Genomic DNA, 22861 nt, shown 5'->3' on the forward strand with positions numbered 1-22861 from the left:
TCAGCCCTGCTGCTGCTGCTGCTGCTGCTGCTGCTGCTGCTGCGGCGGCGGCGGCTGCTGCTCAGCACAGCAGCTGAAGCTGGGCTTGAGACCCACGTTCCTGGTGCTGCAGCTGTCCGGGGCTGCAGGAGGCTGCTGTCTTGCTCAGCAGGCACGACAGAACAAATCTCAGTGCTAGTTCCTGGCGGGTGAAGGGGGCAGGTCGGGCTGTTCTGATCACCACCTGTCTGTCAAAAAATCAGCTCTTGAGGGTTCATGGCCCTCGGGGCAACATGGCAAGGGCAGCTATGATCACTCAGAACTTCTTTTTTCACCTCAGAAGCCAATGGCCATTCACAGAATGTGCAGGTAGTGGCCATGTTGGGTGCTGGGGACTTGTGATCCACCAGTCATTAATGCTTACAGTGCCAAGCAGGCTCTGCTTCCTTTCAGGACCCATGAAGAATACCCTGGTGGTTGCAGCTCCCTCCAAATCTGCTTGCTGACTTGGAGGAAATGGGGCAGAAGCCTCAGTAACAGCAAAATTGGTCTTCGCATCTGCGAAAATGATGTTCTCTAAGACAGCAATCTCGAACATTAATCAAGTATCAATCACTGACAGGAATGGAAATAGAGCTGCATCTTTATTCAGGTCTTGTTTGGAGCAGAGTGAAGGCTGGTTGAGGAGGAAGCCTGTTAATAGGTCTCAAACAGCACAGCAGAGCTGCAGACCCTGGCTTCAGTGGTGGCTCCACACAGAAGGCTGTGCTCCTGGGCCTCTGTTTCCCCAATTCTAAAATGAGAACCATGTACATCTCTCAGATCACCGAGGGATGATATGCAAAGACACATGGGAACAGCCTGGCTCTCCTAGGCTCTGTGCAGAAGCCACACTCGACATGACTGGAGGAATAAGTCTACTCAGGGGAGGGGCCTTTCTCTTGTCCAGTGTTCACTTAGGATGTACTCAAATACACTGTGCCCAGCCCAGGCGTCTGCCTTTCTCATTCGGGTGCCTCTGCTGCCCAGTCCCTACCTAACAGGCTCCCCCGCCTCTTTCTTTTCTTCCTCGAACTTCCTGTTTTTCTGTTATGTTCACTCCACCTTTCCAGTCCCAGACCTCACTATTCTCAAAAGTCCCTCATGCCTCCCAAATGGATAACCCAAACCTGAGACATTTCTAGGGGGGAACCAAGGGCCTCTTTATAGCATGCCTGGCTTGGAACCTTCCAAAGTGTTAAGGCCACAGTGGTAAAGTAGACCCAAAACACACGACAGCTAAACATAACATAATCCTGGATTTAAAATATGTTTTTGTTTTTAACTTTGCTATAATGTATAATTGGCAAAAAAAAAATGATGTTTCCTGCTTTTGCTAATTTTACTGTTATTTAAAAGAATATCTTTAATTTTAGGGCATTCATAGTCAAATATTTAAAGACTAAATAGATATAATACCTGAAACACTCAAACAGTTCAGAGAAAATAAAGAAATGACATATTACATGCACCTGCACATGTGTGTATGTACTTTACACGGGGCGGTAGTGTTTGGGTTACTGCTGCAACTTTTCTGACCATTTTAAATGAATGCCCTTGTTCCCTGAAGAGAAATGCCCCACAGTTGACCAGTGTTTGGCCTCTCATTTCTTCATGTGAATGATGGATCAGGATCCTACTGGATTTTTCATACCATTCCTCATGCCAGAAGAGGAAATGGCAGGGCTCTGAAAGACCATCTTATTGAACTCTTCTAGAAGACGCAACCAAGCCAGATGGGTCTCAGGTTAACTCCACCTAGCCAGTGTTGGAACTGGCTCTGGTTAACTCCACCTAGCCAGTGTTGGAGCTGGCTCTGGTTAACTCCACCTAGCCAGTGTTGGAGCTGGCTCTGGTTAACTCCACCTAGCCAGTGTTGGAGCTGGCTCTGGTTAACTCCACCTAGCCAGTGTTGGAGCTGGCTCTGGTTAACTCCACCTAGCCAGTGTTGGAGCTGGCTCTGGTTAACTCCACCTGGCCAGTGTTGGAGCTGGCTCTGGTTAACTCCACCTGGCCAGTGTTGGAGCTGGCTCTGGTTAATTCCACCTAGCCAGTGTTGGAGCTGGCTCTGGTTAACTCCACCTGGCCAGTGTTGGAGCTGGCTCTGGTTAACTCCACCTGGCCAGTGTTGGAGCTGGCTCTGGTTAACTCCACCTGACCAGTGTTGGAGCTGGCTCTGGATCCTAGGCACTGTTTCCTCTACTTCACACCACACGGCTGTGCCACCGTCAGGCTGCGGTGACAGATGTGTACGGTATTTGGAGCGAGTGTCTGCCCACTCCACAGAGGGCACAATGCGGACAGTGTAAGGAAGCTGCTCTCACCCCTCGGCTCTCAGCCTCTATGCTGCACTGAATACTAAGTACTCTCAGATCTGCCTCTGTAAACCGCACCTCTGCCTGAAGTCCATGTCTTGAACCCGCTGTCAGCTCCGGGCCACTAACCAACACTGCTCATGTAACATGTCAAAACCAAATGCTGGATTCTTGCCTGCCCCGATTTTCCTTATCTTGGGTTCGGAGTTCATCCATTTCACCCAGTAATCAATGAGTACTTGAATCAAAACATCACATGCTCTCTTATTAACATGTGCAATTTTGTGGTTTTATGTATGAGGCAATAAGATAAATTTAGTTAAGAAAATAGAGCTTGTGGCATTATTATTACAGTACTGGAAGGGAAGAAAGGCGAAAGACCACTGAGAGGTGAGATGCTCAGTGGGTGATAAAGGTGACCCGAGTTTGAGTCTGGGAAGTCCATGTGGCAGCAGAGGAAAACACTCCCCAAAGCTGTCTTCTGACCTTCACACATACATACACATAGAAAACAAACAAACAAACAAATGTGCAGAAAGAAACAAGGTAAAGAAGAATGAGGAACTTTCACTGTACGTTTGTTTTGATATCTACTACACAGCCCGGGCAGACTGACTCACAACAGCCGTCCTATCTCAGCCTTCCCAGCGCTGGACCACAGGTGAGCACCATGATGTCTGGCAGGAAGGAAGAATTCTCTCTCTCTCTCTCTCTCTCTCTCTCTCTCTCTCTCTCTCTCTCTGTGTGTGTGTGTGTGTTTTCAAGACTGTAGCCCTGACTGAAACTCACTCTGTAGACCAGGCTGGCCTTGAACTCAGATACTTGCCTGCCTCTGCCTTCTGAATGCTGGGACTAAAGGACCACCACCACCTAGCTTAGGAATAGAGAACATTAAAAAACAAAACAAAACAAAACAAAAAAAAAAACCAGCTTGATGGCACCTGTGATTTGTTTTTTTTTCTTTCTTCTATAAAGATTTATTTCTTTTCATTCACATGTTTGTCTATGAATATACACCACGTGTGTGGGTGCCTGTGGAGGTGAGCAGAAGGTGGGTGTTGGATTCATTGGAACTGGAGTCACACGTGGTGTGAGTCACCTGATGTGGGTGCTGGGATCTGAACCCAGGTCCTCTGCAAGAGCAGTAAGTGCTCTTACCCACCGAACCAACTCTCCAGCCACGGTTCAGTTTTCTTAACCAATGCTTTTACACTTACTTTGCCTTTACTACGCAGGCTTAGGAGTTTAGTCCTTGGAGTTGTTACTTGTGTGTGAGAACAGAGGACGGGAGGTTCACAGTTGTCCCATTCAGGACAGGGACACCAAGAAAAGCTGCAAAAACCCCACCCCAGGTGTGAAGGACAAGATGAAGCATTGCTTGGGCTAGTCAATGTGGATCACTTCTGGGCTCCTGATGTGGCTTGTCTGGGACAGGGCCAGCACACTTGCCACCTCCTCCACCAGGGCCAACCCCACTGCTGAGAGTCACTTTAGCTGAATTCCAGCGACATTGTCCTTTAAGAATGGCCCAGGGCACAGAGTTTCTCTCTGCACTGTAAACATAGCCTTCATGCACCTACAGCACTAGGCTCCACAGGGATCCACCAGCTGCTCAACACAGGGGCCTCATGTCCTTCCCCCAAGTGCACTCGGGACGGTGTGTACAGACCACAGGCGTTTCAGGAGCTCTGCTGTGACTTCCAAGGAAGTCCCTCCTTCCAGCCCCAAGGCCTCTTCTGCCATTAACCTGCCAGCATTTCAAACAATATATTTTGTGAGCACTTAAACATGATGAATAATGGAATTTTCTATTTATGATTTTTCTTTTATGGTTTTTAAAATGGCACTTGTCAATCACTCCTTGAACTCTATAATGGTTTGTCCACTGCTCTTCAAAACAAAGCTGTCATTTGACAGTGTCGCTTCCTCTTCCTGTTTGTCATCCTCAGCTTCCTGTGGTTGTTAACCTTGCCAGTCAGTCACTGGAGTATGGGATGGTGATGAGGAGGCAGGTGAGGAAGGGCAGATCTTTTATGCAATCGTAGCACACACAGACGGAAAGTACACCACATGATTTCTCACAGAGAGACCCACATAGTACTGTAGTTTAGAAAATACAACATGCCCGCCCTCCAGAAAGGCTTGGACAGCTCATGTTTTTGTGTCCAGTGCTTCAGTGTGAAATCTATGGGGGCAGGAAACTGGGAAGCGGAAAGCGTTATGAGGTGGGGGAGACTAAGATCAATGTGGAGCCCACAGACCTTAGCTAGGACCCATGATGGGCTGAAGTTCTTATCACTCCTTGTGGCCTTTGACCTTGATAGGGAAATCCTGTGGCAGTAATGGCACTTTTCCACAGAGCTAAACATGTAAGCCTGCCTAGAGGGTAGCTGAAGAACATTCCAGAAGGAGATAGAGCAGTTCCAGTCATAGCAGACAGCTAACAGACAAGACACAGGCGGCAAAGTGACCACAGCTCCTCTCCATCTCCAGTTCTCCTGAGAAGCTCTTCTGTGGCTTATCTAGGTTAGCTACCTGCAGAGCAGGGAATTCTGGGAAATGCAGCATGCCACTGGGTTTCCAGCCGGTCCCACATTAGGACACGGTGGCACTCTGGCTTCCCAGTCTCCTCCAATGTGCAGCTGTGACTAAGAAGCTCTGTCATTTGAAGAGCGGATGCGAACCTCACTACTGACTTCAGCTGGGTTCCTAGAGGGTCAGTTCTACTGGTTCTTTGGAGTGTAACATGTCCTGCTCGTCTCTGGGGCAGCCAGCAGCCGGACCTTGTACACACACCAACCTTACAGGTGGTGTTTCCCATGGTCTTGCCTTCCCCATCTGCCTGTGTCTCATAGCTAATGCAGCCACAGCTCCCTGCAGTCCTCAGCACAGCACCTGTGCCCTGCATGACCGACCCCTGGTGCCCTGTGCTAAGTGGATTAGGAACAAGGAGTAGAAAGTTCTACAATCATCTTGATGCCATCAAGACTGTGGCAAACGACTCGGGCACTTTCACTGTTAAGCTTCTAAATGAAGCAGCTCTTTCTTGTAGGCACAAACCAATTAAGTGATTATATACAGCAAAGTGGTCATCACACACTGAACTGCTGCAAAATAGCAGTAGAGCTGGTGAGAGCTTGTGCTGCAGGCTCAGGTGGCTGAGCTGCAACCGCTGCATCTGCAGAGAAGCTGCAAGAGAAGCTATTGTGGAGCCATCACGGTACAGGAAGCAGGAAAGAGCAGGGCTGGACAGGGCTCTGACCCAAGTTCCAGTGCCAACAGGAGTTTGTCATGGGACCTTGAGCAGGCCATGCAGCCTTCCTCTGCCTCAGTCAGTCCTGGCTCAAGCCAGCTCTGTTGTGTTAATTACAACATCAGCTCAGAGAACAGATGGGAACAGTGGAGGAAGAAACTTGGTGGGAGTCCTGTCCACCCAGCATTTACATGGTGTTGGTCCAAACTCTGGTCCTCATCCTTCCCAGGCAAGTGCTCTTGACTCACTGAGTCATCTCCTCAGCCCTGGTGAGGACATTTCCAGTGAGGTCTGCTGAAAGATGAGACTGACATGGTAAAGCAAAGGAAAGAAAGGAAGAAAGAAAGAAAGGAAAGAAGGAAGGAAGGAAGGAAGGAAGGAAGGAAGGAAGGAAGGAAGGAAGGAAGGAAGAAAGAAAGAAAGAAAGAAAGAAAGAAAGAAAGAAAGAAAGAAAGAAAGAAAGAAAGAAAGAAAGAAAGAAGGAAAGAAAGAAAGAAGGAAAGAAGGAAAGAAAAAAGGCCTTTGTGGGGCTGGAGAGATGGCTGAGCAGTTGAGAGCTTGCTGCTCTTGCAAAGGACCCAAGTACCCGTAGGTGTGGCTCACAACCACCTATAACTCCAGTTTTAGGGGATCTGATGCTTTCTTTTGACTTTTGCAGATACTGGGTACATACGTAGTACACATACATACATGCAGGCAAAACATACACATAAAATAAATCTAAAAAAATTAAAATTTAAAAATTTAAATGAAGTGGGATGAACTTGGACTACCTCCTTTCCCCCTCCCTCTCTCTCTCTCTCTCTCCCCCTCTCTCTCTTCTTTTGGCTTTTTGAGATACAATCCCATGTATCCCAGGCTGGCCTCAAACTCCTGATCCTCTGGCCTTTCCCGCCTCAGTGTTGGGGTCACAAGGCTGCACTACTGCAATAGTTTTGAGCTTGGAGTTTCTGCTGCTGGTGTCCCCATCTCCTCTCTATTTCAGCAGACAGCAGACAGTGCATCACCCATTCTGAATGCTGTTTCTGCAAAGAGAACACTTCTGAGAGCCACAACAGAACGTTTTTCCTGGAACTGTAGATAGACCCTGCCTGAAATGGACAGAGTCTTGTGAGAGTGGGCACTGAATCTTCATTCTCTTTATCTGCATCTCCGGCAGGGTCTGGGAGGACACGGGGCTCCAAGCCCCAGGTTTTAAATTTCTGCTCCTCAAATGCCATTTTGCCCATGATCAGCCTCGAATGCCTCCTCTAGTTCATGGGACTGTGCGCAGTTCAGTTGAGCCAGAGTGTGGAGAGACACTTGCAGGCCCAGAGAGCTGTGCAGGAGGGAGACTGTGTGCCGGGCTGTTTCCTTTTGCGTGCTGCATATTGATCGGCTTTCTTGTCAAGAAAGGGAGGCACAGAGTGGAAGGGTCAGCAATCAGTGGTGGGGATGAGATGACCAAATGCCCTCAGGACAACACGGTGCTTGCCAGTCTGGTCCCTTGTTTAAGGGTTTCATTTGTCTATCCAACACACGTTTACTGATTACTTACTAGAATTGAATGATGGCAAAACCAGACCAAGCCTCTATTCGCAAGCCTCGATCTGCATTTATTCCTAAACAGGTGTGGGTCAGGCACACGCGCTGAAGAGAGAACAACCTCCAGGCAGCTCAGCGGAAGCGCCACATGTTGCATTTTTGTGGGATTCTAGATTTCAACTGAAAAATATTAGTAAGTTCAGATCTGTGATAAGTAAAAGAAAGGGTGAAACTTCTGCCCTTCCCCTCTGAGGCCTTCCCTGTGGGCAACCTCAGGTTTCCAAGGGCCTCGTTCATTATGACCTGACTCCCTACTGAAATGCCCTCAGTGGGTCTTCATCTAACGGGGAGGAAGGCCTTCAAGGGACTGTGCACAAGCTGGAGGGAGGGCAGTTCCAGAGGAGACATGAAAACCACAGCCTCACGACAGCCACTGCTTGCAGCCTGGTGTTTTGGGGGACAAGAGAAGCAGAGGAAATAAGTTCTGTTGGCAAGAATGAGTCCCCCAGCAAATCTCGTGCTGAAGATGAATGTGCAAGTCCAAAGGGTATGGCGGTGGGCAGGAGGGAGTCCAGGGTCTTGTTCTGACTTAGGGAGGGGCAGTGCAGGCTGAAGAAATAACCACATAATGAGCCAGGAAGACAGACAGAATGACAGCCACAGCTCAGAGGAGTCCCATGCACAGGCTTCTTTCTCCTCAGGCCTGACCTCAACACTGAGAAAGCCTGCTGAGGGAGCTTCCAGATGAGTTTACAACTCTCTCAGTGAGAGAAGAGAGAAGCATTTTATTCTGTGTTGCCGCTCCCAAAGCCAAAATTCTTGAAAGAGAGGCCATGAGATTCTGCAGACAGACTCCATAAAAGCAAACCTTGGGGAAATGAAGTGCAGGTACTGAGAAATCACCCAGAACAAAGGGACACATTGGGCAGACACCTCCATGAGCTATCCAACTGAAGGCACAGAACTGGGCCGATGCCCTAGGCCAGAGTGTGTCCAGACCCAGCGGCCAGACCCTCCCTCTGAAGGAGCCTCTTAGTCTTAAAGTTCATGTTGCCTCAGGCATGGCCACCCAGGAGCAGAGCCTTAGACACCGGGCCACTCTCCTCTTTTTTACACACCTTGAGTTGGTACATTTGGTTTTGAGACAGTCTCCCACTGTAGCTCACACTGACCTGAAATTCTCACCAGTTTCCCTCCTGCAGCCTCTCGAGAGCTGGAATAATCAGCCTGGACCACCACACAAAGCTCTTTACATGCCTGTCCCTCATCATCTCTTTCTTTCCTCATAACATCGATCTATTAAAGACGGTGCTATCTAACCTGCAGTTTCCAATATGGCCTTGCACACTCAATTTTAATGCTAGTATCACCTGAAAACCGTCCTGTTTCTCAGCCATGTTCTTCAGGATGATACAACCCATGGTCACTGTTTTCTTCTCATGACTGTGTGGGCCAAGAGATACTTCAAAATAGTGATAACAAGGAAGGGAGAGAAGCAAGGTCAGAGGATCTTCTGTGGCACTGGTGGGGTGTATGTGTCTGTGTGTCTGTGTGTGAGTGAGTGAGATACTTTCTGCAATCAGAAGTGGCCAGGGGAAGCCTCTGTGAAGTCCTCGGTAAAGTCTGCTCCAGTGGGAGCACATCTGTAATGAGTGTTGGCTCACATGACGCTCCAGGGTCCAGGATTGTATACATTAGGCTGCATCAAACATGATTCCATAATAAAGAGAGGCTGATGCAGCAGAAACCTACAGAATCTAAACCACTAACCAGACTCACCAAACGTATGGAATATAAATTTTCTTAGGGTTTGGAGGAAGCAAAGCAAGCCTTAAGATTTTTTCCCTTTCTCTAATCTCAGCAGGCAGCCCCACAAACACAATCATCAGCACTTTTGAAAGGTCTTATCAAACATTGACTTAATAAAGAGCCCATCTACTTATGGCGACCTCTAGACACCCTTAATAAGCCCAGGGTTATATACTACTAAGCCACGGCATCCACACAGTGAACACAATAAGTGACTTATGTCCCACTAGGCATTAGGAGCTTTTACCGTTTAAAATTAAGCATGCATGGGGTGGATTCTGATTTGCAGAGGGGACAAGGAGATCCAAACCAGGAATTTGATCAAAAAAGATGCAACTGTTAAGGTGCTTTACAAATTCAATAGGCTACTGAAATTATACTCAAAATTGTATTACAAGATTAGCAGTGTGGGCAAGGTAGAGCCTAAAACAACCCGGGAGGAATATCGGAATTTAGGAATATCAGAAGTGGTCACAGGCCAGTGCTCTGTTCTCATTTCTTTCCTTGGTTCTCCCAAGGAAAATGTAAAAGAAACCAGGCTTGTAAGGCTTCCTGCCAGCCCACAGTGGAGAAAGGTGGGGGCAGGAGGCGCAGGGAGGGGGAAGGCATTAGATGCAAATTTGACAGGCAGACGATTTCTTTCTTGGGCTCAGGAGTTTTAAAAATCTGCTTGCAAGACTGAGTTTCTGCTCTAAGAGTGTAGATGGTAAAAGATTTCCAGCCCCGATTTTACAATGCTCTAGGGTGCAGCCAATGATTACAATGTGTGCATTTAAAATTCTCAAAGCCAAATTAATCTCAATTCCTGTTCACTGAAAGGACGACTATCACTCAAAAGCTCCCTCACCTTAGTGCACCATTCTGAAAGATGCGGTAACCACTTCCTGGCACCTCCTCCTCTACCTGGGCTGGGAGATGTTCAGGTCCAAGCACTTCTCTCCCCCTCTAAGAGCAGCCTCCAGCTCACCAGGAATTCCAGAGTTCTCTGAGGCCTATCCTCTCCCTGCCCTCTTCACAGCCCCTCTCCAAGCCCCTCTCCAATCCCGTCTCTGAGCCCAGCAGTGATGTCTGCAGGGAATCCAGGGCTTATCAGGGGAATAAACCTATTATGGCCTCTATCAGCTCACTTCTCACGCCCGGCGAGCTGGGCTAAGTGTGCTGCATGCAGTAAAGCGTTTAATCCTCACGCAACCTCTCTGGAAAAGCATGAGATACTGATTTTCCATCCACAAAAAGGTTTAAGCTCAAGTAGAGCCAGAGTTAGCCAAGGTGAGCTGAGTCGGGAACCCAGCTCCAAGCCTGGTTCTGGAAGATCTGAGTGGTTCCTTTCTTCTGCCTGAAACTGGAGGTCTGGCTTCCTGTTTTTGAATAATGGAAGGATTCCAGAGGGCTGCATCTGTTCCTTCAGATGAGGACCAGTCAGGGGTTACATCCCAGTTCTCCTGCTGGACCTCGAAACCTCAGCAGTAGTCCCTGTCTGCTGGTCTTGGGCCTACACTAGGAATGTGCTACTGACGGATGGGCCAGGGCTTCATACACTTCAGTTCAAAGGCAACTACTCTAAGACCGATCGTTTGAACACAGGCTGTCTGTCAAGGAGAGTCCTTGATCTGGGAGATGTAGACAAGATGGAGACACATATGATTCTTTCCTTAAATCAGCCACACGCTCTTAAGCAATCCTTGCTGAAGACCAAGGGGTACTCCAACCCATTTAAAAGCCTTATTGAAAACAGCTTTTTTTTTCTGTTCAGTTTGGATCCCAGTGAAAGGCAATTATGCCATGTTACTCTCAGGAAGAGAGAGCGGGTGATGAAGCAAGAACACCCCACATGCTTGGTCCCTTTGCATGTTCCTGTTTCCTTCCCCATCTCTCAATCAAATGGTGATATCCCCAGAAATCCTTAACAAGAAACCAAACAATTGTTTGGTCTTGAGTGTTCAGCCTCCAAAACTATGAGCTATACAAAGTACCCAGATCCAGGTATTTGTTATAACTATAGAAAAAAAGGTGAAGATACCCATCAATCCACATCCTATACTAACAGTTACTATGTGGAAATATAATACTTGCCGCAATTTTCCCTCTAGTCTGTTCTTAACCACCACCACCACCACCACCACCACCACCACCACCACCACCACCACCACTACCACCACCATCACCACCACCACCACCACACACACACCGGTACCTAATACAACCAACCATATTTGGAGTCCTGGGGTGAAGAGGAATATTCAAATAGCCAAGAGATTTCATATATTTGTCATGTGCTTCTTAATCAGAGTCATCCATGAGATGTCAGACGTGGGCCCAGGTCCAGCCACTTGTTCTCACAACCTTCACAAACACTGGGAGGACCAGGTGCCTGGGGCCTCCACAAAGGCAGAGCGGCCAAACAAAAGGGCTGGAACTCCGGCCATCATATACAGGAGACTTACTCCAGGAGAGTGGCAGCGGTAGGGAGCAGGATGTGGCCAAGGGGAAAAGAAAAAACAAACCCATAGACGTGTGTGACAGGGTCTCCTACAGCAAATCCATGTCTGCACCCACAGGCCGTAATCCTACCAGAACACAGGGAGTTAAAGACCAAACCACTTTTGAAACTGAAACCAATTATCCATGGCAATTTATTAAATAAGGAAGGATTCTAGGCCTTATTAAAATGAATGTTTAGTGCATTTTCTCCTCCTCAGACGTCCGCTTCTTCACCTGTCAGCACCCGCTGGCAGCAGCTGGAGGGATTGCAACAATTTTGCTGTATGTGCAAATCAATTTGATTTCCCCCAAAGACAAAAATCGGTAAAGTGATTAAACTATAATGAAGGCATGTCATTGGCAGCACAGTCTGGAAGGGGCTGAAGAGGAGTGGCCCTGAGGTGACCAGTGACTTCCTTCTGCCGGGGCTCAGTGGTTTCCGCATCACCTTCCCTGCCTATCCCCTCAACATGGGGTATGGGGTAGGGCCCGCTAGTTCCCCCAGCTATTCCTTCAGGTCTCTGGCTATCTGGCTTCCTCCCGCTCATCTGCACTAGCTCCTTAACTCTTCATCTGTCCTTCCATCTACCTGTCCATCCATCCATCCACCCACCCACCCAGCCATCTACCTACCTATCTACCCAGCCACCCAGCCATCTATCCTACTGATTGACTCATCCATTTAACCACCATCCATCCATCCACCATCCATTCAATAGATATTTGAGAAGGACTCAATGTACAGACATTTAGAGAGTGACAACATATATTTATATGTGGTTTTACAGTCAACAATGCTTTTGTATACATTATTTCATGAAATTATCACAGTGACCATATGAGGTGGCTGTTAGCATCACGGGTTTATAGACAAGGACACAGATTCTATCACTAAAACAACAAAGCCAGTAGGTGTCAGGGTCTGGACAGAAATTCAGGTTTTCATTCTGTTAAAAATTCGTAACAGTACTCTTCGAGAAACTGGTCTGTATAATGTCTCTGTTTGTCTTGTTACCAACTAAGTGCCATGACCCAGTCAACACATAGAGGCTCTGAGGGCACAAACACTGAGTTTCTACCCCACAGGACCTGTGTTGTAGCTGGGGAAACAGACATTAAAACATATGTTCACACAATAAATATTTGTTTTCAACACATGAGGGAAAACTAGTCTGAATGTGAAAATTAGGGATGTTTCCAAGAGGAAGTAATCATTAAGATGTATTCTGAAGGATGAGTCAGAGTTTGGGGAAGAGAGGATGAAAGGAAACCATCGTTAGGGAGGGAGAAGCATGTGCAAAGGCCCCATGGCAGGAAGACCCAATGTGCTGAGAACTGCAGGCCGGGTGCGCTGGCATATGGAAGGGAGCCTGGCACAGGCTGTGGTTCAGACCACACAGGCCTTGAAGCCATGATAGATGGTTTCTGGTTTTAAGAGCAACGGAAAGCTATAATCAAGAGAATGGCATGATCACTTTGATCTGGATTCTGACTTTGGTGTGCAGAATGGGCTGTAGGAGCAGGAGAGGAAGCAGGGAAAACAGCTGGGAGGCGTTGGCAGTTGTCCAGGTGAGACGTGGTGGCAGCTTGGACCTGGGTGGTGGTGGTGGTGGAAATGGAGAAGCGCCCCACAGGTGCCCCCTGCTCTGCTCAAGCCCACTTCCTCTCCAGACCCTGTCACCAGAGTGTGCTCACGAATTCGGAGTACAGGGAAGCTTGTCCACAATTCAGGGCTCTCTGCTGGAGTCTCCTCTTCCAGGAAGCCTTCCGCAGACAAAGCCAGTCCGGCACGGTCTTTCGGAAGCTGTGCGTGTCTTCTGCACTGCGCATGCTCACACCTGACGCTGCTCTAGGGCTTGGCGGCTCTCTGCTCCACTCCAGGGGACGCTTGCATTTCTCTGGCTGTCTTGCTTTCTCCCTTTGGAAAGTAAATGCTTTGTTGGCATTTGCTGAATGGTATCAACAGGGCGCCTCTGGAAATTACATTTGTCAATGATTGCTCATGCCAATTGCCTTCCCCCACCATATTAAACACTGGTCGCTTACATCTGTCTTCATGATCAGGTTCTAGCAAAACGCATGTCCTAGTTTCCCCGATATTTCCTCTAAGCTCGTTTCCATATTTTTTTCCTAGCAGAAAGTCATTTCAGGGGGAAAGGAGTGGGGTGGAGAGGGGGCAGGAGTGTAATTAAACAGGGCGGTCTGACTGGAATTCCTATACCTTTTAATGGGGTATTTGATTAATCCTTTCCACAGGCCCCATTATTCATGCTGTGATGAAATCTCATTTTATAGCTCTTAATACATGGACCCAATTTATCCACATCACATTGTATTCTAATACTTGTCACCCAAGTTATTAGCTATCTCCTTCCCAGTGTAAAACCATCAGTGAGTTTGATTAGCTTATTCCCTAGGGATGATGGGGAGATAAGAGAGACACAGAAAAGTATGGCCACCAATGGCTCCGTGTCCTCAGAGCACGGCTACCCAGGGTGGATCCCTCCCAACATGGGAAAAGCTCTCAGCAGGACCCGGGGACCTTGGTTGCAAGGGGTTCACTGCAGGTCACTCTGCGGCTGAGTAAACCTCCTAAATGGGACCGTGTTGGTGTCTTCCTGATATCCTCCTCCCCAAGACAGGGTGCCCTCTTATTCCAGGACACCTTCTGTGTTAGAGTTCCTGCCCACCTGAGCACTGGAGGGTGGGTCTGATGCTGCCTGTGGCTCCTTCCAGCAGAGCTGGCTCCCTCATCAGCCTTCCCTCTCTTCCTCCTCTCAGGAACAAACCAGGCACTCACAAGCAGCTTCAGCTCCCTCTGAGTAAATCACCCCCTACATATGATAGAAGGAGAAAGGAGCCTGCAGGGGTCCTACCGTTTCTAGCTCCCTTCTTCTCCTTAGGTTGAAGCCACATGTCCCAAGGACCACAGTCCATTCGCCTTTATGCCACACAGCCCTACTGTTCTGAGATTCTGAGCCTGGCAAGAAATGGATGAAGAGGCCCCTTGCTCGGGAGATGCCCTTTCCCTTGTGACAGAGTCTCATTGCCCCCACGGTGTGTGTGCATGCTGTAGTTACAGAATCATTTCTAACGAACACACAAAAGCAAAGTGGCAGTGTGCCAACCCTGAGGCTTCCTCTCTGCTCTAGGGAAGGTCAATCACTGAGTTATGTGGAGAGGCTTGAGGTTCTGAGAGCAAGAAACAGAGGCTTCCAGCTCATAGCCAGGGAAGTGAACCATCAAGGGAACAGGTCCTCAACTTTGGTTCTGTCTTCAGCTGATAGCTTGACTGTGACCTCATGAAAGACCTGGAGCCAGAACCACCTAACTCTCTGACCTAAAGAAGTGTTCAAGACCATATATTTTCATCATTCCACACTGCTAAATGTTGAGAATGTTTGTTATACAGCAATAGGTTACTCATACACACTGTCTACTGCAGAAGAAGGTCCCCAATGACATCATCTCCTCTATGCTCAGGGAGCCTGATCTTTGTAGTACTCCTGATTGACCTGTTCCTGGCCTCTCCAATGTGTCCATATATCCCCACAGTCTACCTAGAAAAAAAGATAAGGGAAGAGCTCCCTGAGGCCTGGGCTGGGAACCCACCTCCTTGCTTGCCATCCTGAGTGACATCTGGCCTTAAGAGAATGACTGTCGGTAGAGGGTAGCCTTCTTTGAGCCACGAAACTCCCTCTTGCTTCAGAGTCCTGGGGCCAAATGACATCAGTCAGGCCCACAGCCAGATGAAGAGCTACGCAAGCAACACCTTCCCTCTCACCGTTACCCACGCATCTCCTGTGTCCTTTCTGCTCATGCGCAGTGTTCAAGAAAGGTCACATCTTGTTTTGACTTTGCAGTTAAATGCATCTGACACAGGGTGAGGGTTCCCAGATTGGATGGAGATGTAACTGGGCTTGCAAGGTGTACCACTGTGCTCCAGCACAGACTGCCATGAGGGAAGAGGCAGCCTGGGGCTCCATCTCTTATAGCATACCAGGGGGAGAATGCAGTCTGTGCTTGTCATCCCCCACCCTGTGAGTGTGTGTGTGTGTGTGTGTGTGTGTGTGTGTGTGTGTGTGTGTGTGTGTTTCCTGTATCCTAAGCCAGCCTCAAACACAAAATATAGTGGAAGATGACCTTGAACTTCTGATCCTCCTGCCTCCACATCCTAAGTACTAAGATGATAGGCATGTGCCACCACACACAGTTAATGCAGTGCTCAGATTGAACCCAGAGCCTTGTGCATGCTAGACAAGCACTCTGTAAACTGAGCCACATCTCCAATCCAGTAGATGTATTTTCTGATTAAAAGAAAAGAAAAGAAAACAAAAAAAAACCAACAGCACTAAAAAACCAAGGTGATTTTCCATTTGATGAAATTCCCAGAATTTCTTTTTACAAAATCTACCTCTGTTCTGAGAGGCAAATTCAGATGTCAACAGGCATTGACTGGGGTGACCTGGGAAGGGGCAGACGGCACATGAGTAGTGAAACGCCTTGCTGCAGCGTCCTACATCGTGGTCCTCAAGCCAGAGGCACCAGTGTCTCGGGAAAGGCAATCAGGGTGGGGACCGGGGACTGACTTCCACTAGCTCGCCTCTGATGGATGTCTGGGGGTGAGCGGCACAGCTGGAAGGATCAGACATTAAATTACTCCCTCACCATTCATGCGCTCCAAAGACAGTGACAGAGTGCCTTCTCTGCCAGCCGCTGAGCTCCAGGGCAATGACGAGACGGTAAGGAAGGCCTTCCTCAGGCCTCTACTAGACGGAGCCTGCCAAGGTTGGGGGAGGCCTGGGAGTCATGGGCGATTCTCTCAATGGACAGAGGCACACCGAGAGTGTCTCCTAGGATCACCCTGTCAACACAAGCAGCCTCTCTCAAGCCGGTGACTGTGGCTTGGACAGCTGGTTCAGCTTGTTAGACTTCAAAACCAAACAAAACGAAGACGATCACGGGATTGCAGCATCGTGACGATCCTAGCACCCATGAAATACATGACCGCTGGAAGAAACCCCTGTGGCTTATGTTCTTCTTTTAATAAACCAGTTGTCGTTCCCCTACTGTATAGGAAGAGGGAGTTTGCCCCTCTTTTCCTCAAGTCTAAATAAAATCCGACAGCCAAGGTGACTGGTGTGCTTCCTATGGCTCATTTACGCACTCCCCCCCACAACACACACACCCCTTCTAAAGCAGACAGAGCAAACGCAGAATCAGTAGATGAGTAACAGAGGCACCTGAGACAGGCCAGCAAATTCAGGTACAGAGATCACGTCTGTGCAAACGGCCCAGCAACGCACAGTCCATCGGTGTGAGCACAAGGCCTGCCTGTACCACACAACCCTCTCTCACTTACATGGGTGTCACATACTGGTCACCCAGAGATCAGTCACTAGCTCAGAAGGCCTTGGCATCTCCCTGAGAATAACCCGGTGCTTTTGCCTAGCCATGGGAGGCTGAGCAGAAAACCTCTGGGTGTCTTTCAAGCTGCTCTAGAGGTTGCAACTGGAGGGAATTTAAGTACATCCGCTTAAACCACTAGCTTTCCATAATCAAGGCTTTTTAAAACAGAAAGTCCAACCCCTCTCTATTTTTAATTCAGGAATGCTTGTTGGCTTTTGCTGAGACATTGATTTGATTAGTAGCATTCTGTGGAACTACAGACACGAGATGTTGAGCTCACAAGCAGATGATTCACTTCAGGGTTCTGAAACGAGAAACATACCTATCAATGGCGCACTGGAGGCTGGGAGATTCTGAGAAAGCATTTCCTGCCTGTACATAAATAGGACAAGCAATGAAGAAATTTGCTTATGGCCACAGTCATGAAACCAGGGACCACCCCACGGGTGCTCTTCACACAGAAGGCTGCTGGGAATAGATGCTCCTGCACCCATATGCTACCTCATTTATCTACCTGTGACAGGGACAGTGCTGGAAGAGAATCAAAAGATGACAAATTGCTTCTGTTTTAAAGGAGCTGTTCAGGCTGGGTGCATGCCGAGGAGACTGGATTTTGTGCTAGGAGCCAACATGTCTTCCCGTTATATGATCACATTTTGGCAAACACCCTCCAGCAAATGACGGTTGTCTCCTTTCACCAAGGGACTGCGAGATACTTGCTCTGTGAGCCTGAAATGCCAACTTCCTAACCACATGTGCAGCAGAGGGCAGACCCACCCTACACTGCAGAGAGAGGACCAGGGAATAAAGCAAGAGTTCTAGATGACAGGGAGTTTTCTCTGCTGGAGGAGATAAAGGGGGACTTGCTTGCAGGATTTCAGGGCTCAGAGAAATGCAGTGTCAGTCAACGACTCTGAGAAACCTGTTTGAGATAAGCAGTAATAAGTAATAATTCCAGGATGCTGGCCCTTGGAATCTGCTTTTGGGGACACAGGCACCCCTAATCTTCTAATATCTCTGAAGGCAAGAAGGAGATGCATTGGGGTTTCAGTATGGTTCATCGGAGAAAAACAGCTCCCATGCCTCTCCTCTCCAGGCAGCTGGTGGGTCATCAGAGCCTGCTCATCATTCTAGGTACAGCCCTTGTTCCTTCTCCAATTGGAAATAACATGGTTCTCTTACTTATATATAGCCATAAAAATCTAAAGTCTGCAGGAGCTGGGTTGAACACCTTGCATATCTTAAGCCTCTGGAGATGAGCTTCTATTGGCCACACTACCCCAGTATCAACCTCCACCATGTGTGAGAACCCACCAGACCAGACAAAGACCTCACCATGTTCATATGCCCCAGTGCCAGGCGCTCGCTCATCTACAGTATAGTCCTATCTGCTTACTCTGTCTTCCTGAATACCTCTATGAATCAGGTGCTATATCAGTCCCATTATGTAGATAAGAAAACTGAGGTACCGAGAGGCTGACAGATTGGCAGAAGTCACTTAGGAGAATCAGAGGCCAAATCAAGCCTAGGCATTGTAGCCAAAGAGTCAAATTCTTTCCTAATTCTGTGCCCATCTCTCTAACCTAATGCCCTTCACACACTGCAACCGACCTAAATCTCCCCCACCCCTCCTCCCAACCCTCTAGAATGCAGGGGTGCCAGGCTTCCACACAGAGCCTGCAGTGTGAAGACAGACACTCATCCCAGCCTCCTCTTCCCATATCCAAACCAGACTGCAGAATGCCATTTTGTTTCGCTTGTGCATTCCACCATGCAGCCAGAAACAGCCTCATAAATGGTCTCTGTTCGACTTCCCCAGCCCGGCCCTGGCCCCTCCCTTCCCATTGCCAGTCTCTGGCCATGCTCCTGCAGCCAGCAACCGATGCTTCCCATCTAACCTCATTATATATTTCATCTAAAGATGCCTATTCTCCACGTGGCAGTGAAGCATATTTTTAGCACAAGCTACATGCCAAGGCAACTTCAGATTTATCATTTCTAATAATAACCTTGGAGCTGAATCACAGGACCCATTCCACAAACGGGCAAACAGAGGCTGGAGGCCACAGCAAGCTCATGGAGTCTCACACTGCCAAGTCTGTCTGTCATATACAATTCTCTCTCTGGACAGTTTCCTCTTAACTTCCTGTTTAACAAACTCATCTGAGGCCTGGGAATGGGAGCATTGTCAAGATCAAGATGTATCTACGTTTGTGCTGGGGCTTCAGAATACTAACTAGCAGCTCTACACTCTGCTGGCAGGGGTGCTGATGCCTAGCTTTCTGCAAACCCCTTCTCATTAGTAGGTTTACATGCACAGAGCACTCACTTGGCAGCGTTTCGGTCTGCATCCTTTGCTCATCACCCAGTTGCAGCTAATCAGCATGGTGAATGAATTGAATTCATTCTCATGCAGAACATAACCAGCTGCCTGAAGTGCCTGCTGAAATGACCGTAACTTTGGTTCTGATGGAATCTTCAGGCTAGAAAATGAAGGGACAGATCAGAACCCCTAAGGCAGACTAGAGCTTTCTTCAGCCTTACATCACTGGAGTGCATTTCTAATAGTTACTCCGGAGAGCTCAGATTTCCTGGGAGGGGGTGATCCATAAGCTAGAGAATGTCTTCCTTTGTTGCATTAGAAAGTCCTGCATTAGAAACTGAGAATCTGAAAAGTTTCCTAAAGGTGCCTTGCCTCCTAGAGTAAGCACATTTCTCTTGCTATTGCTGTGCATTTTGCTGGTAGAAAACGCAAAGAGATGGTAATAGTGACAGGGAGTCAGGGGGTATGAGTTCCAGTCCCAATTCTGCCTCTGTTAATGCTGTGACGCTAATCTCTGATTTTTCTCCTAGAGCTTCAAAACCTGCAAAGTTACCACTCCCTGGTAACTTCACCAAGACCTTCTGTAAGTCCAAACTCACAAACTGTGGGAGAGTGCTTGTGTGCACGCAGCAAGATTCTGTGGCAACGTAAGGGCCTCCTAAAGGTAGATACTCAGTTGCCTTAGCATGATGCGCACAGGCGGCTGTTTTCCAGAGGCGCTGCTGAGAGGTGGCACCAGGGGGTGTGGCCATGGAGGGCAGAGTCTGTGTGACAGCATCCAAAGCAGGCAGCAGCACTGCTCATATGTGTTCTCGGGTCTTCATCTAGTTCCCAGCATGGTGCTTAGCTCATCACGGATGCTCCTAAACACGAGACAATCAAAGATGCAGCCTAAGGATATCCTTCAGTTTCTTTGGGGACAAATGATTAGGAAAGGAATTGGGGCTGAGACGGGGATTCCTGAAGGCCTGAGTGTAGGGTGATCAGATGGGCAGACCTAAGAGACCTGGGCAAAGAGGGTCATTCCACCCGGATGTCCTGCCTGAATATGCATGATGCATCTGCTCAACGGCAGGGCACGAAGTACCTGAACTGATCGGAGTTTGGTGGGGGTCACACATGGCTCGGGGTTCTCGAGTGAATCTCCTGTATCTCAACCTTCTTCTCCTCACACTCACTTCCCCTTCCATAACTGACATCATCTCACCTTCGGGAATTCAACAGAATCACACATCTTTTATTTTCACGCCTGAGATACTTCCCTGACCCCTGCAGGTGGCTTCCTGCCCGTGAGCTACACCACCATCTCTTTAACAGTTCCTGGCTTCCAGTGTGCAGCGGCAGCCTTTAGCAGGCTTTGCACTCGGGACAGGCACATACACGTCGTGAAGTGTTCACCAGACACACACGTGTACCACAGCACTGCCACCTGGATCCGGATCCCAACTTGGTGCACGTGGCGGCAAAGCGGCAGTTGGGGCCACGAGGCCACGTGATCCGTCGGGGAATTTCCCCTTTAAACTTGGGCAGCGTAAGTCTGCCTGGGCCAACTCAGTACTCATAAGTGGGAAGCGGAGACGGCATTTCTGTTTCGCCAAGAGCAATCGCTATTTATCATGGCGAATGGCTGAAACAGTTGTAGATGCAGCGCTCTCCTCGCCGCTGTAAATTACAGTATACAGAAGATTAAACGTAAGCCGAATGCCACCCTTGAGCTTCAACAGCTGAGTCCTATAAATGGATACCCGTTAAGAGAAGAGTCTTTTGCCTGGTTACTATTTAAAAGCGTGTCTCTATTAAAAGCTTGTCTTAAACATAAATTACCAGGCAGCCCACCCCAGCCCAGAGTAGGCACTTCCTTGGGGCACTGCACAGGAGCATCCCATCTACAGGACACAGATTTGACCTCAGCAGGGCCAGAGTGGAATGGATACAGAGGACTGGATGAGCTCTCACTCACTTTCTGCCAGTGCGACCTGGGTGAAGGGGTCAGAGGGGATTCTGCCAGGCACAGAGACCTTCAGAAATAAAATTACCCCAAATCCCAAGCCACTGCAGAAAGGTTTTTTCCTGGTATCTGATGATCTGAGAAGCCACAGAGAACTCTGGCCTAGATCTAAAGCCCCAAGTTTCCTAACTATAGTCAATTCTCCCAGTCCTTGCTCCTGTAAGTGAGGTCTGTGGAGGAAGAGTACCAGTATCACCCGAGGGAGTGTTATCCAGTCAGGATCTATCCCAACAAGATTCTGCGTGTGTCTCTCTGTGCATTCAGGCTGGAGAAACCAGTATAGGTAACAGGTGCCAGGGTGGAAAAGCCCTTCTGATATCCCCACTGGGAATCATGACAATAACAAATCGTGTTATGAAAGCAGGCACCTTGGCAGTGGACCACAGGATTCTGAGTTCCACTTGAGAGATGGGTTTTTATGGGCCAGGAATGAATGAATGAATGAATATATCGCTCTAAACTTGAGGAATGTTCTAAATAAGTCAAGGTGTAAAACATAGTGAATTAGCAAAAAGCTCAGGCCTTCCACATTAATCACTGTGTATCCAATCCCACCACAAGTAGGTACTGTGACAATGAGCCCAGTGTTTTGGGTTGTAATTAGCAGTTCATTCTAAGTGGTAAAGTATGCAAAGACTTCTGTGTTGTTTGAGAAGACAGATTCTATGTAACTTTAGTTTTTACTAGAAAAAAAAAGCTATAGTTCAATATGCATGATAAAATGTAATGATAACTAAATAGAAATTTTTAAATAAAATCTAAAATACCAGGAAATTACAGATAAAAAGTAAGATAAACAAATACAAATTAAAAGAAAGAAATAAGTACAAGTATATTAAGCAATCACAATAAATGTAAATGGATAAAGCTCACCTACTAGACATTAACAGATGGTCTCTTTTAAAAGTTAGATTATATATTGCCTATAGGAGAGACAACTATAATAAAATAACATCAACAAATAAAAAGAAAGGAATGGGTAGAGATAAATGAGGCAAGTACTTATTAACCAAAAGATGGTTGGATAGCAAGCAGTGTTGGTCGGATAAAACAGAACCAAAGGCAAATCAATAGGTACAAAGACAGCAACCACTAGAGGGGTTTGACTGGGCTTTATGCACTTAACCAGACACCTCAAAATTGTAAAGCAAAGTCATCAGAGTTACAGGGGAAAGTGGCATTTTACAACCACCACAGGAGATTAACAGCTCCCTTCCCAGAAAGTGTAGTATGAGTAGGCAAAAATATGGTGAGGACATACAAGATGAGGAAAAAATAATAAATATACTGAGCCCTGTGCCCAAGTGAGAGCCGTGCAAATTTTCCAGTCACATCAGAGACATTTATAGAAACTGGCCCTGGTCTTGCTAACCTCTAAGGAAGTATACAGTACATTAAAAATAGGATAACATAGTTAATACTCTTGGGCCATCACAAGTTAAACTAGACATAAAAAATAAGACAATACTAAGGTCACTCCCATCATGTTTTATGATTGAAAACTAAAACCACACACCTAAGCTACCAGTTGGCAGCACTGGGGTTTTGTTCTGTGTGGTCTAGTTGCTATGGGGCCAGGTTAGTTTACACGGCACTTATCAGTTCACAAGAAACAGGAAACTCTCAGATCATTATAACTTCACTATTTTGACTCTGAACTAAATTCTGGCCCAAGAGGAGAGTCAAGTACCTGACTCCTAGGAAGAAAGAAGGGATATGCA

The 22861-nt window shown here is 47.7% G+C and overlaps 1 protein-coding gene across 13 annotated transcripts in view; it reads right to left on the reverse strand.

The window, feature by feature from the left end:
• The window catches only part of Atxn7l1 (ataxin 7 like 1), a 228182-nt gene that overhangs the window by 112545 nt on the left and 92776 nt on the right, over positions 1-22861 (reverse strand). Inside the window, exon 4 of one of the 13 annotated variants that reach the window (XM_006989534.4) lies at positions 12149-13318. The exons of the other annotated variants lie outside the window; for them this stretch is intronic. Coding sequence (XP_006989596.1) covers positions 13233-13318 — 86 coding nt within the window. The 3' untranslated portion in view covers positions 12149-13232. Of the gene's footprint in view, positions 1-12148; positions 13319-22861 lie in introns of those variants that run through there. 13 annotated transcript variants of the gene reach the window in all.

Source organism: Peromyscus maniculatus, chromosome 14 (assembly GCF_049852395.1).
Source record: "Peromyscus maniculatus bairdii isolate BWxNUB_F1_BW_parent chromosome 14, HU_Pman_BW_mat_3.1, whole genome shotgun sequence".
Lineage (NCBI taxonomy): Eukaryota > Metazoa > Chordata > Mammalia > Rodentia > Cricetidae > Peromyscus > Peromyscus maniculatus.